Source organism: Pogonomyrmex barbatus, unplaced genomic scaffold (assembly GCF_055798465.1).
Source record: "Pogonomyrmex barbatus isolate J1 unplaced genomic scaffold, ASM5579846v1 scaffold5, whole genome shotgun sequence".
NCBI lineage: Eukaryota > Metazoa > Arthropoda > Insecta > Hymenoptera > Formicidae > Pogonomyrmex > Pogonomyrmex barbatus.
The window spans coordinates 7,909,920-7,925,760 of NW_028297149.1; the positions used below are offsets into that span (position 1 = coordinate 7,909,920).

The 15,841-nt window shown below is 33.5% G+C and overlaps 1 protein-coding gene across 2 annotated transcripts in view; it reads right to left on the reverse strand.

Moving 5' to 3' along the window:
* Positions 1-3,424: 3,424 nt before the first annotated feature.
* LOC105427207 (uncharacterized) overlaps positions 3,425-15,841 on the reverse strand; it is a 122,805-nt gene continuing 110,388 nt past the window's right edge. Inside the window, exons 5-10 of one of the 2 annotated variants that reach the window (XM_011638862.3) lie at positions 13,250-13,386; positions 11,282-11,617; positions 8,727-8,789; positions 8,150-8,442; positions 7,594-7,890; positions 3,425-7,423 (exon numbers count right to left, since the gene is read on the reverse strand). In XM_011638862.3, the coding sequence (XP_011637164.2) occupies positions 7,171-7,423; positions 7,594-7,890; positions 8,150-8,442; positions 8,727-8,789; positions 11,282-11,617; positions 13,250-13,386 (1,379 nt within the window). In that variant the 3' untranslated portion in view covers positions 3,425-7,170. The remainder of the gene's footprint in view (positions 7,424-7,593; positions 7,891-8,149; positions 8,443-8,726; positions 8,790-11,281; positions 11,618-13,249; positions 13,387-15,841) is intronic. The other variant, XM_025218302.2, reaches the window with a different exon arrangement.

Below are 15,841 nucleotides of genomic sequence, written 5' to 3' on the forward strand. Positions count from 1 at the left end.
TGGTTTTAGTCCATGCTATATCTATAAAAGCTCGATAATGCAGCATATTCGTAAAACGTGTTTACGTATAAATGGAACAAGAAGATGTATAAATACAAAAGTTGGATACCGACAAGATTCTATTAAAGACCGACAATCTTACGGGAGTTAGCGAGACGTGAAAAACATAATATGACATTATCATTTATATTACGAGTATCGTTAGATATAAAACTTCTGACACATTAGTATTGTCAGAATAGATATTTCTGACATTACGATAAACAATGATTAATAATCCCAACAAGACTGAGTGGCCGATCTCATTAACGATTAACTTCATCGACCTATTTATTTTAAAGAATGCCAAAACCTAAAACTGATTATTCTTAATATATTTTTATAATTATTTTAATTAAAATTATTATTTAATTATTCTTTGTATGTAATCTACGAAAAATACAAAGTAAAAAATATGCGATAATGATTAATCGAAGATTAAAATGTAAGACTCTGCGCACAATAGAGAAAATATTATAAATAAGAATAAATTTGAAAATGAAAATTTGTTAGATAAAGATTAAACGTAAGATACAATAGATTCAAGTGTAAGAATATACATAGATATATGTTGAATTGAAGTATTTAAATTAAATATTTATATTAAATATTTAAATTTTAATCTTCATTTTGAATTTTCATTTCAAAAAATTTATTATTTATTCCTGTTCCTAATATTTTGTTCATTGTGTGTAGATCCTAACGGAAAGACACTACCTTGTATATATAGGATATGTCAAAATTGTGAAAACGGTCGAATATCTTGAAAATAAAGCATTTTTTAGAAAAATGTTTCAAACAAAAGTTGTAGGATTTCGAAAGATCTATTTAATAGGTGTGTCATTTTTATGACTTTTTGCAAACGATAAATTTTGATGGATATTACTTTGATATGATGAAAGGATTGCGTATCCTAAGGGATTTTTTTTAATTACAGTCTAATTCAAATATCTTTAATGTTGAGCGCGTGAATTCTGTTGAAATTCGCTTCTTTGCTTTGAAATGCTCATTAATTTAAAAATAATTTATATGCTATTTTGTAATACGTATAATAATGTAATACGTATAGTGATTTGTATAATGATAATTAGTTTATAATAACAATTATTTATTGTAACAAATAAGACATATCTATCTCAAATAAATTGTAATAAGTCTATTAAGAGTGCGTTTGCTTTCATGCTCACGCACTATAAGTATTATGTTCCGTTATAATATAAAATTTATATAAAATATATTTTATTTAATTACTTTTGTATTCAACCTGTGATTATATTATTTTAATATTAAATTATATATTATATAAAAAGTGATAAATGTAAGAAAATTTAAAATATATGTGTAAAGAAAAGAGGACTGCTAAAATCGGCAGGGATAGTGGAGGGCCGCTATAAATTTATCAGTTCTTAAAAATACAATAGAAGTCACAGCATAGAAGTTGCAAACTAATGAGATCTACCGTTAGAATTGTAGGTTTTCTTGTTATAATTTATAAAAATAAGAACATTAAAATTAAGTCTCAAAATATAGGTAGAATATACAATTAAAAACATAGCTTTATAGCTAAACTTTTCCACACACACACACACACACACACACACACACACACACACACACACACACACACACACACACACACACACACACACCACACACACACTCACACACACCACACACACACTCACACACACCACACACACACACTCACACACACACACACACACACACCACACACACACTCACACACACACTCACACACACACTCACACACACACTCACACACACACACACACTCTCTCTCTCTCTCTCTCTCTCTCTCTCACACACACTCACACACACTCTCACACACACACTCACACACAAACGTTATTTGAAAACTTTGAAATAACAAAGATTATCTATGATCCAGTTTATTATACAATTACAATATCCTTCGCTAATTATATTGTGATAAATAATAATTGTAATAATCGTAGTATATCTAGATAACACGAACTATTTATGATTGATATGATTTTATTTATACACCTCTCAACATTCGCATTTTACTTCACTTTTTCTCTCTCTCTCTCTCTCTCTTTTTCTCTCTCTCTTTCACTCGACCTTTTTCTCCCTTTCTCCACAAATTCCACAAAATCGCCCTTTCATTAAAAGACGAGACAGCCACGCAGACACGCATTAGCAAGAAAATTGTCTAATTATTACAGTCCACTGACGGAAAGATTCGCGAATCGCGATACCGTCGTTCGATCGCTCGACGTAATCTCGATAATTTTTAGTACAAAATAGTTAAAACGATTTATCGTTCTCAATTGAACGAAGTTTTCCACCATCGCGACGTTTTTAAGAACTGTTATACCGTGCTCTTCGCGTATTACCCTTACACGATTATGTTATGCGTCTCGTGATAATGTGTTACACATCAAACGTTAATAAAATCTATGATAATTCTATAATTTTCCACGAAGATGTCAAGAAATTGGACACTTTAAATTAAAACTACAAAATGCTTGAGGAAATGTATTACTTTTAATATAATGATCCAATTTAAGAAATGAAACTATCTTTAACCAGACTCAGTTTTACAATTAATAAAATGAGATAAAATAAATTTTCTTTAACATTTTTTGAAACTGAGTTTTAGTTTAATTTTCTTAAACTAGATATTCAGCATTTAAAGTATCCAATTGTGAATCTTGCGAAGTGTGAAGTCTCCTCTACAAGTAGTCGACTAATCAATTGGTATACCCGGAGCTTTTGTAGCTTCGTTTTCTCCTAATTATTGAACATCTAGTGTCTTAAACCAATTACTATGTGGATGAAAATAAAAAGCAGGAAATCGCATAATTTTATCTGAATTTAATATGTACTTGATGAAAAATGATTTTATTATACAGAATTAATTAATGCTTGAATAATTCATAAACTGTGTACAAATAAATTTTATTAATTTATTATTTTTCATTAATTTATATATTTGTTGATATTATTAAAAAAATAATAAATATTTAAAATTAAGAATTATTCCATTGCAATATTTTTAATCCTGCTTCTTATCCGTCGAATAGTGAATTGGTTTTAACGTATATATATATATATATATATATATGGCGAATCGAGTATTATTTATTAAATACTAAATTGTATATGTACAATTCATATATACACACACAGATGAAAATGACGGGACGGTAGGAGAAAAATACATTTTTAATGCAACAATATAATTGCAATAACAAAAAAAATAATAAATTTACAGAACTAAAATGTATAAATATCTATCATTGAAAAAAGTTCAAGTCGTAAGACATCTGCTTCTTCTATAAATAAAAACTAAAATTGTAATTTGAAAGGAATAAAGGATTGGAAATAAAACCAAAAAATACTGCTGTAACTGAAAGCTCTCTAACGTTTTTATTCTCAAATAATAATAATAAAAGTTAAAATATAATGAAATAATAATAACTAATAATAATTATTAATGGACATAATTAGTATAATAAATTTCTATCTACTTGCGCATTATGCATATCAAACGCATTACAACATATCGAACGAGTAATCAGCCGACGATGATGCCGTAGCGAGCAGAGGAGTGGGAGTCATATTTTTATGTTATCGTGTTAATTATTCATAAATAATCTTCTGACGAACAAAAGTCTAACTTTTCTCCCGCCTTTGCAATTTTTTTGCTCTGTTTTCTCCCACTTTCTTTTGATCTATCGAATTCTCTACATATCTCCCTGTCCTCTTTTCACTCATCGTCGCCCGCGCACTTGTCAACGGATGTGCGCTCTTAGGAACTCTTTTTATTCGCGTTTCTCCTTTTATCTTAATATAATTTGCCGCTTTGTCCATGCGTGTGTTTTTGTTTCGACATCTTTGCTACAGCTTGGTCCACGACTCTGGGAGTTTAGGTTTAAAAATAAAAATGAGATGCAACATGAATTGAGATGAAAAAAAAAAACTTTCAAATGTTGCTCTTAATGTGATGACATGATCTAACGGTTTTAAATTTTCTAATGCGTTTAAAATATCTTTTCGTGATTGAATTGGTGAAAATAATAATTTAAAAGGAAATTGTTTAAAACTTATATATATATATATATATATATATATATATATATATATATCAAAATATTGATGTTACATTTCAAATTATTTTATAGTGCAACGTAACTGTATCGTATAAATGATCCAATCATATAATGACAGCATGCACGCGTTTTCCCTGTGTGATTACATACGAATACAGAAAAGTAAAACACTGTCAGATACAGAAAAAGTCGCACAATTTAGACGGTAAGCAACATTAACAACAGCAGCACGTATTGCGACTATATAGTGATTTCAATAATATGACGATGATGATGATGACATGATGATAATGATAATGACAATAATACAAGTTACTAGAATTTCTTATCCGCGATTTCCTATTGACTCCTGCTATATACAACGTCCATTTATACATTTATGTATATATGTATATATGCATATGCACGCACAAATTTATACGATGATGCACAGTCGATAACTTATATAATATTACAATATAATCACATATATATATATATATATGTGTGTGTGTGTGTGTGTGTGTGTGTGTGTGTATACATTTTCTTATGCAAATTTTTCACATTGATAATGAAATCTATACATACGCTTAGATCTTAGAAATAAGTATATAATTGGTATATCACGTTTCCTGGTCTATAATCTATAAAATCATAGCCCTTAATTAATCACCGAAAATTCACCACCACGGGAAACGGATCTATTACAGCGAGCACAAATCGAGAATTACAGCGGAGCGCAAACATTTCTCTATCTAAGTAAAATGTATGTACAACAGAATATATATTAAAATATATTAAAGCGCTTTAAAAAATACGTGACGTATCCCGATGTATACTTTCACGAGAAAATATAACACAAAATGGAAGCGTCCAAATCTCCACTGCATCCATCTCGATTACGAATGTAATACACTCTGTACATAATTTTCGATGTAGTATATGTAATAATATATACATTACGTATCACCTAGGTACCGTGTTATCTACAATATTATTAACCTCTAACTATCTCTAACTATCGTCCGTAACTGAAAATCTCCTTATCAAGGATGCAAATTATGCACGAATTAGCTGCGCTGTGCGGACAATTGGCACCGCACATGGACATCATGCGTTGCATCCTCGGTAACATTCGATGGTCTTACGTCATATAATATATACAGCCCTGTGACACAGATATGTACGATACGATGACAGACACGCCTACGTGCAATATATATATATATGTGTGTATATATATATATACAATCGTATTGTCGGACCTCGTCATTTTATTATTAAAATGCATAGATCTACTAGTAATAGAGAAACAAAACCACCATCAAAATTATCTTGAAAAAAATAAGAAAAATAATGATAAAAATAAAAAAAAAACGATTAAAGTACTTTTTCTATAATAATTTATTGCAATTTAAATCGATTATTTTTGTTCATGTTTTTCTCTCATAATAATAATTTTAAAATAAAAGATATTTTCATATAAAAAGTCTGATGATTAATTTCTATTACAAAAGTTTACAAAAATACAGGTACACGGATAGATTTTAATGGAATCAAGCAATATTCGACTACTAACTTCTTCGGTTTGTGTGACTACATTTTTTTATAACACAGCATACAAATTAATTAGTATATCATTTAAGTATAATACGTGATAATTATTTCACGTATGACTAATTTTTGTATACGTGTAAAAATATTGGAAAAAAGACAGCCAACAATCGGTTATCGATTATCATCTCTTTTACTGTGATTAAAATATATCATGTAAAAATTATGATTAGAAATATAACGGAAAAATATATAAAAAAAAATGTTCATATAAGTATGTATAGAACATAATTTGACATATTATTACGAATATCGATTATGTTGCAATAGGAATTGTCAAACTTTTTTTATTATTGGTAAAACGCGATCTACAAGCGTTTATGATTCATCGGTTTTGTTGCGGATAAATATAAAATTTTGTTCATCATTATATGATTTCTAAATAATAAATAAAAGCGACATATTCCAACATACTTCATTTTATATACTTTGTGGCATATAAAATTACGAAAAAATTAAAGCTATACCGTTTGGAAAAATTGTTCTAACAATAATAATTTTTCATTGCCACTTATATGGAAAACGATCTTATAACAAATTTGTGCGCGGTTGAATATATTAATTTGCACTGATGCAAATTAAAAAGATTGTATATATTAATTCATTTCAATATATAAATATAATAAACATAAACGTTTAGAATTAATAAAATGTGCAGCACATATGACATACCAAACAATATGTAATAATTTATGCTGAACATTTAATTCAACTGTTTATGCATACTGACATCTTCATATTAATTTTTATACAACAATTTTTAATGTGCATTAGTGCATTCTAATGTATTCCAAATGAATATTATTAGAGTTTCTCATACACTTAAAAATCTATACTAATATTCATGCTGTATTCAATACGTAGCGTGTCTTCGTATACTTTTTAAACACTTATAACAATTCCGGGTGATTTAATGATAATCAACATAGATTTAGACATTGTCTTATTTATAATATTCTTTTGTTCAGTCACTCACTTAATTTTCTATAAAATTGATTATTACTGTCTTTTTTTGGATCTCTTCGCGATTTCTTCATGAATTCTTCGTTTCTTGTACGCTACTATCGAATTTCATTTGATAGCATCATTAGTGATGCTAGTTGCTAGATGCCGAGTTAACTTATCTATTCTTAACTGTCTTTTCACTGTAAAACTATTAAAATACAAACGAGGATTGAAGAGAAAGTAAAGAGTAGATATGTTAACTCAATGTTGATAAGTAAAAGATACGGAAGTTTGTTTGTAAATCATTAAGATCTAACGTATTCCGAACTTTACCTCGATTAAAAGCTTCAAGAAATCAAATCATCGGCTAATGATAGAAATCCGGTAGATTGCACAAGCGTCGTGATTGTTGCTGATGATGATGCTGTTGCTGTTGATGTGATTGTTGATGATGCTGATGATAAGAAGTATCCCCATGATGGGTCGCTTGTTGATGTCACTCATGGGATTTATTATTTAGCGGATGGTAATTGCCGCCTGACGAAGCTACCAAAGCAAGAGGCAAGGGTGAGGTCAAGGGTGCTGGATGAGGATGCGAGTGGCCTGCGTTGGAGGAATGCGTCGTAAGTGCTAGAGGACTGCCAGACATGGAATTGGCGAGAGAGGCAAATACCGAAGGTGCAGGTGATGCCATCGTTGGGCTGCCCATCGCAGCCGTTGGCGGATTGATTCTTTTTTCCTTTTGCCTCCTGAAAACATGATTACATGTTGTTTAAAGAGAATGAAACATTGATGAAAAATTCTTAATTCCTTATGATAAACCAAGAGATATAAATATAAAAAGAGATATAAATTATTTTATAACTAAAAAATTTTTAATATTTTATAACTATAATATTTTAACAATTTGAATATCTACCTGTTACAAAACCACACACGAACCACTTCTTTCTCCATTGCGAGACTATCTGCCAGTACGGTTATCTCCTCGGACGTAGGCTTTGGATTTTGGATAAAAGACTTTTCGAGAGCCACTCTTACACTAGTCTCTATCGACGTTCTCTTCTTCCGTCGCCTGCCAATTGCTTCCGGTGTCGTAAGTGGATTCGACAGAGAGTTAGGATTGTTCAATGAGTTATCGGCATCCTCTAGCCACTTTTGTAATAATGGTTTCAGTTTGCACATATTTTTGAAAGACAGATTCAATGCCTCAAACCTGTACAATACAATAATCAACAATTTTCTTTGATTTAAATTCAGCAATATTTCATTATATTTAAAATAATATGAATATTTAACTATTTCTGTTTTCTTATCTAATATAAGAATAATTCGATTAACAAGATATAAATTCAAAAGTTCAAGAAGATAACGTAAAAATTCAGATTAACGTTAGTATTTTTTAAACATTTTCACGACTTTATCTCAAAATTATTTATTTAATGGCAATTTAATTAAAGATATATATTATTTACCTGGAGATTGTAGTTTGAGAAAAATCATTGCCGTAGAGTTTGCCCATGGCGAGTCCGACGTCTCCCTGAGTAAAACCAAGCTTGATCCGTCTTTGTTTGAACGTTTTGGCGAACTGCTCTAGCTCTTCAAGATCCGTCGTTTCCTCCGGCGAAGGTTCTAATCTTGTCGGTTTTACTGCTGGCGGTGTGCTAGGTGGTGGCGATGATCTTTGCGTCAAACTTCGCCCAACTAAGCTACCGCTACCCTGAAGAGCTTGTTGCTTCTGTAACAATTGCGCTGCCGCCGCTTGCACCTAATAATTTTAATTTTTCTTAATAAATAAATTATTCCAAAATATGTGCATATAAAATGTTCAAGATAATTATACAAGATAACATAATTATTCGCAATTGTAGATACCTTTAAACAAGTTAAAATTGTATCGAGACTTTTAAAAGTGATCTGGATATGACATATTCTTAACATTTTTAACGAAATTTTATTTTATAATGTTATAAAAAAAAATGTTCATGCTTTTGTGCTTGAATAAATTTTGCAATCGGCAATGTCTGGATACAACTCTATCCTAAATCGTACCTGCATGGACTGTGAGCGCGGATGACTCGGTCTTGTTGGATAGCCACCGCTCTGCAACAGCCCCTGCAAGACGTTGACGACCATTGGTGAAAGTCAACATAATGGTCATCTGCGTTTTACTTCTACTCTTACAAATTTATTTTTGCAGTGTTTTTAAAATACGTTTCAAAATCTGTGACGCAACTATATAATTAATTTATCATTTCAAAAGATAAAATTTCTGTAAACGAGCATGTGATTGAAAAATATAGGTATGTACTCATGTACAATTTTGCACCCATCAGTCTCGAAGATAAATGTCTTGGTGTTTTTATGGAAGACTCGGCACGTGTCAGACTCGTGTGCGTACAGGTACGAAAAATATAATTCCAAGGGTCGAATCTGTCCGATCGATTATCTTCATCCATTTCTTAACATGATGCTCGATTATAAGAAGGGTTCGCGTCACGGGCATGATATCCCGGGTCGGAAAGGGTTTGGGGTTGGTCGCGTGTCGCTGGCATACGAGCAGCTAGTTTATGCTCATTGTGGCGGCGAAGACATCCTATGAAAACGCCTCGAGTTGAGCCACGTGCAGGATCAATCACGACAGGTTATCGTCTATAATTCTAAGGTATTCCTTTTAAATTTTAAATGAAATGAACTTAATTAAATTTTAAGAATTAATATTTAAGAGAAAGCCAATTTAAAAAGATTCATAGAAACTAGAATAACACAATAATTTTCCTACTACAAAAAAATAATGATTGATAATAAAATTAAGTACATGCGTTAATTTTTATCTAACATTTACGAAACTTAATTAACAGATATAGATACTTAGACATTTCGTGATTTATATGTGTATGCATATATTTTATTTTTCCGATTTTAATTTAAATCGAAAAATATATATGCAATTTTATTAAATTATTTTATAATCATTCGAAATTAAAAAAAGATCATTTTATAGTAATTAAAATTAAGATATAAAAAGAATTCACGAAGGGTGACTTTGAATAAAGAAATTAAACCTCTGTTGCGGCAGATAAGCCACAAAGGCCCTCACGTGGCGCACACACGTAACCGCCCGCGAAGGGGTTGAAAGGGGCAGGTTGTACTCGGCAAAGCGATTTCCCGACTGAAGAAGGTCGTGTGCCTGTCTTAATGCTCCGAGCGAATATAAAAAAGAAAGAGGAACATACGAGGAGGATTCTTCCGTAACTTAGAAAGAGAAGGAACAGCGAGATGAAAAAAGGAAACATCCTGGCCACGTGTGAGGTAACAAAAGGCACCCTGTGGCAAGGTGCCGAAGGGCCCTAAGCTCACCTTGTGGCATCGCGCGGTACCTTCCGATAGAGAGACGGGGAATATCTAGGACCCTACGCGTAAATACGCGTGTACGTGTGCGTGCACAATAAATATATAATACACACGATGAACGCGGCTGCCCATTAAGTGTGCTAAAGCTCGAAGTCGTTTTGTTGATTTTTCCCGGAGACTATACTTGCACGCGCACGTCGTGATGGATTCTATAGACATTTTTTTCGTAAATGCAAAGCCCAGTCCATTCAGATCGCTCGCGAGAACGGCCGCACAAATGAGAAGGAGGGGGGAAGAGAGAACGCATCCAGGAAGCGGGATCGTTTTTCAACGTATCCCCGGATATCGTGGATCGATTCCTCCACCTTCTGTCGATCCGAGAGATCCGACGAACAAATAGTAAGAATATCGTGAAACGCTCTTTTCATCGGAGAAATGCGTGCTGCGAGACGACTGATAAATATGTCGCTTCTTTTTCGGCGATCGTCAAACGCGCTTTAAAGCATACGCGAAACGTGATATTTATCGAGGAAAATCAGGAAATCTCTTTGTACCGTTTTTTCCGGGGATGTCATCAATTATTATTTCCTACGCGTCTGTATTGCTGTGTTATTATGATAGTGATGCTATTAAATTTTAAAATCCAGATTTTTTTTATCTTTGGACAACCGATTTTACAACTAAGATCTTTTTAACTGTAAAAATCTTGCAATAAATTATATTGTAATCAATTTTTTTTTCTGTCGTCGACACGAAATGCACAATGAGATTGAACAAACAGATATTGCAATTGCTATACAAGAATGCGCTGGGATTATTTCAATGATGAAGACTTTAATGCGACGTAATGGAGCGCGAAATTCGACCATGATGCGGTTACAAGTTGGCTCTGTCGCGTGCATTTGCATCGACGAGGGCAAGCCTAAACGAGGAGGCAGCACCCCGATCTTCTTTGTGCCATTGCAGACGGCTATCTCAACGTCGAATCGCGTGGACGCCGTACGTGAAGAATAAGACGTTCGCTCTCGCCTGATCTGCGTTCTGATCAGATAGCATGGCCGAACATCGTTACGATCCATGTCGATCCGTTCCAATCCCGCCGACAAAATTGCGACCGCGTCAAATGTAATTCGTGATTTGAGTAGAAAAGTAATTTAGTAGAATAGCTATTGATAGAACAATGAACATGGAGAAATAATATTTTTAATAGATCTGATCTTAACCCACAAAATTGTCATCATCTGTATACCCACCTGATTCTGTAGGAAAAATGGCGGAATCTGCCCCGCCGCTGCTGGATTGGCTTGAAACATAGCGAATTGCTGTATTTGCTGTTGCAGTGATTGTAATTGATGTTGCTGTAGCGTCGAGGCAATCGCTTGGATCTCTTGGCTTCCCAATCCGTGCATCAGCAATTGCTGGCTGAGCAATTGAGTCGCCAGCGCAGCTTGTGAATTGTTATTGTTTTGTTGACCAGACGTGTGTTGCTGCTGATGATTGCCCGTAAGCTGGCTGCTGATTCCGGAACTCGGTGAGGACGCGCTGCCGCTGGTACCGCTACTGCTATTGCGTTGCGAGACATCCGTGACCTGAAGTAACATCAAATTTACATTACATTCGATTTTTGCATTAACGAATCTAGCTTAAGCGTTAAATTTAGCTGAAAATGTATAAAATTATAACAAATTACGGTCAACGAGATGATATGCCAACAATTTTTGACATCCTACGAATAGTTTATCTTTCGAGATAATCAAGTGGCAATCTTTGATTTCCTCGAAATACGGGCTACGACATTTCACGCTGTAACGTGGGACCGGGAACACGAAGAATCAGCCGGGCCGCGCGAGGAGGGCCACCCTCCCTAATATTACAGAGTAAATTCGCCGTCGAACAAAGCCGTGTTTACACTCGGCCAGGTCAGGATATTGGTCACTATGGCCTATCCTGCGCTTTTGTGTTTTATAAAACCTACTCTCCCTACGTCCTCCCTTCTTGTCGTCCATCTCGCTAGTGGCTTCCTTTATTTATTTGTCAAATATTGATCGCGAGCGCTTTTTACGCCCGTCAAGAGTGTCCCGTAAGAAAAAAATCGAAGACATGGTCGCGTCGCGTACGTGGACGTTCCTCTCGAAAGAAAGCACGCCGGATATTACGCTCGCAAATGGGATTGGTAACGTTGTTGATACATTTAAGCAACACACACAAGCAATGATGACAATGGGTGACATGACAAAGCACGCTTTCGTCAAAATAAGTAGAGAAAATACCATTGAATTTAAGTTATTAAAGAAAATCATCTTTTATAAATGTTATTGATAAATTAAGTATAAAAACACATTTAATTATCAATAATAACAACAATTATAAATAAAATACAAGATTGATTAAGATTTTCATAAAAACATTACATGCACTGTTTTTAAATGTAAATAGGAATAAATAGAAAGTATTATTTATTTGACAAGAAATATATTTAATTCATTTATTTTTAATTATTTTATTAGTTATATATTGTATATATACTACTTTTTTAATATTTAATAAACTTCTTTTTATTCAAACTTCTTCAACTTCTTTTAAATCAAAGTTAAATATAATTAAATGATCAAATTGTTGAAGAAATATATATATATATATATATATATATATATTTCGTATTCTTCAGAAATTTGTTAAGATAATTTATTAATCATTTAATAAGGTTACTTGGCTTTCATTATTAATTTTCAATATATTAAATATATTGGATAGTTAATTGGATAAAACACATAAAGATATCAAAAAGAATAATTAAATTTTGCACATATTATACAAGCACATGTAGCTTCGCGCACGTAAGATACGAATTATATTTATATATTTTGTTTATAGTACTAAAAATCACGTCTCTTTTCAATACTTTTCATGTACTTTCCAACAATCATTAGCATGCAGTAATACATAGCAGTACTATTGACAGTTTTTTTGTCTTCTAATTGCAATCGCAAATATATAAAATATATTGGATAGTATAAATTTTACATAATTTATAAAATTATATAAAATCATATAATAATTATAAATTAATAATTATAAATAAGTAAATAAACTTTAATAAGTATACATTTTTATAAAAAATCGATAAAATATTTTTAATATTAATTAGAAAAAAAATCATAAACGCGGATATAAATAAAAGAAATAAATCAGAATAAAATTAGATTAAAATATTTATTCACCAGATTGAGAGCTTCCCTGTCCGAATCCATGGAATCATTATCAAGATGTGCTTCAGTGGCATCTTGAATGTCACTTGCGATACTCCTGTCATCTCCGCTGAGTTCAGGACCATCGACATCGCCTTGTAAGTCTGCATCTGCAACAAACAGAATCTCAATTTAAATATTCGTTTAATTCATATTTTTTATAGCTTGTAAATCTTTACATCTTTATTTTTATTATACTCTCAAGATGCAGCAGATGATATTAACGTGATATAGCTCTCAAATTTAAAATACGTATGTTTATAAGAAATGTTAAAATTCATATTAAGCTAATCGTCAAATTTATCCGAAAAAATCGCGCTATTTTCGTACAATCGTTGTTGTTCTGCGCTCTGTATTTCTGATGATGATGATATCGCGTGCTGGTTGGCGTGCTGGTGGCATGAAGACGCATGTCCGCGAAGATCATCCTGGATTCTTCCAGGAAGACCATCATAGCTTCGTCTATTCCGTTCGTCGTCCCTACATTGGGACGTTTCTTGAGGTTCAGCACGATGTTCGATTTCTCGCGCGAAAGTGAAAAGGATCGCGCTCGGCGATCCCACGACGATCTATCGATCGGCGCGATTTCATCCCGCTTTGGAAGACATCGAGACGGAAAAAATTGTACACTCCGATCCAAAGACAAACGTATTGATTTTCCACTTTTATTCGCTCAATAACAATTGACGATTAAACACGAAAATAAGTTAAATTTGCGAGACTTGGAATCGATGCGTTTAAATTATTGCTTGTTAACACCTCATTAATATTTACGCAACTTCGATAATTGACCTCACGTTGAGTGCGAGAATTGAGTAAGTATATTTAAAGGAGCAAGTTTGTCGGAGGTCGTCTTGAGTTCTGAAGGTCACTACGACAGTATTAGTCTTCGTCGACCGATACAGAGCGAATGTCAGAATGACGCAACGAAACCGTGCCCCTAAGGACGCGCCAATCTTCCCCACTACTACATGGCCCTGTCGGGCCCCGGGATTGGTTGGGCGCATCAGTTACGTCAGGCCGATTGGTTGAAAGGAACCCTTTTGCCCTTTTGGCGTATCCTCTCTCCCTACTCGACAACAGCAACCCTTCACGAGCATCCATCATCGTATCTTATGACTGCTCTCTCCCTCACCACCCCTTTACCGAGAACCTCCTTCGTTTCACTCGCGCCGGGGTTATTGGATAATGGCACGGAACCGATTTCCTGATTCAAAGAAGACGGACTTATGCGTCGTGATTGGCTTGCATGATTTTTAATAATTATTTCGATACGCCGATATATTAGTTTGAAGGGGGATTTATCCAACGTGTCTGCTTCGGGACTGCTATCGTACCAACGACTTTTCGTATGATATTGGAATCAATGATCTTTAGAATTTTTTTTATATATACTCTCTGTACAATGAAAAATATAATAAAGAAATAGAAAAATTTCCTATTATTTAAAAAAATATTTAAATAAATTGAGTTTATCATACAGACTTATATGTAATAGGCTTGTAATAATGTACAAATATATTTGAAAAGATAAAAGTATTTTTATATATCTTATTGTATTATTTAAAAAAAGAAAATAAGCAAGAATTCTTTTTAAAAATATTTTTTAAATTTGTGTGATACAGATATAGATATAAACATAGTAATATTCATGTAAATGCAAATGTGTCATGTTTACTTATGATTATGCGAAAATATAATATGTAATTATGTAAAATTTATATTTAAAGAATTGATGAAAATAATATTCATTAATGATATTACGGAACTTTTATTTCGCTATTATCTCAACCATTTGATCTATATATTTCCTTCACTAGATCTTTTAACTGTATTTCGCAGTATGAGGTGAACGTAAAAACACGTAAACTAAAACGAACAATCAACCGTAACTAAAGACACAGAAGAGGCTATTCTCTCGCATTCTTGTGGGAAAAGTCGAAAACCGCGATGTTGAAGGCTACGTTGAAGAGATGAGGGTCATGCCAAAAAGTAGAAGTCGCTTAGCCATTTGGAACCGCTCTTCTCGTACTGCTTTCCCATCGACTTCCAATTCTAGGATAAAAGCTGAGGAGAGAAACCGAAAATGGAGATAAACGTTCGCGCGAGCGTTTTTATAACGCACTGCCGCGGGCGCAGGTGGGGACGAGTCTTTCGGATCCGTCGAGAGACTACTGGGATCAGGGAACGATCGTTATAGGAGTGTTAAAAGCGTAGAGGAAGAAGAGTAAAGGAATTCAAAATCCTGTGAATATATCTTGCGAGAACGCGGCACCACTTTTCAGGGACTCCGATCCGATTTTCGCTTCTCCATCTGCGTTACCTGATGGGAGGATTCCCCCAAAATCGTAAAAAAAAAGGGAGAAAAAAGACGCAACAGGTCAGGTAGGATACCTCCAGGAAACTGACGTATACGCATGGTATTGGTGTGGATTCCCTATAAAATTTCGCTTCGCCCGGCACGTTCTACCCCTCCCGAGTGTATCCCGAGCCCTTCTTTCGTTCGCGCGATCTATTACTCCTCGTACTCCTCGTCCTTTCCAGCGTGCAGGATGTTGCGGCAGG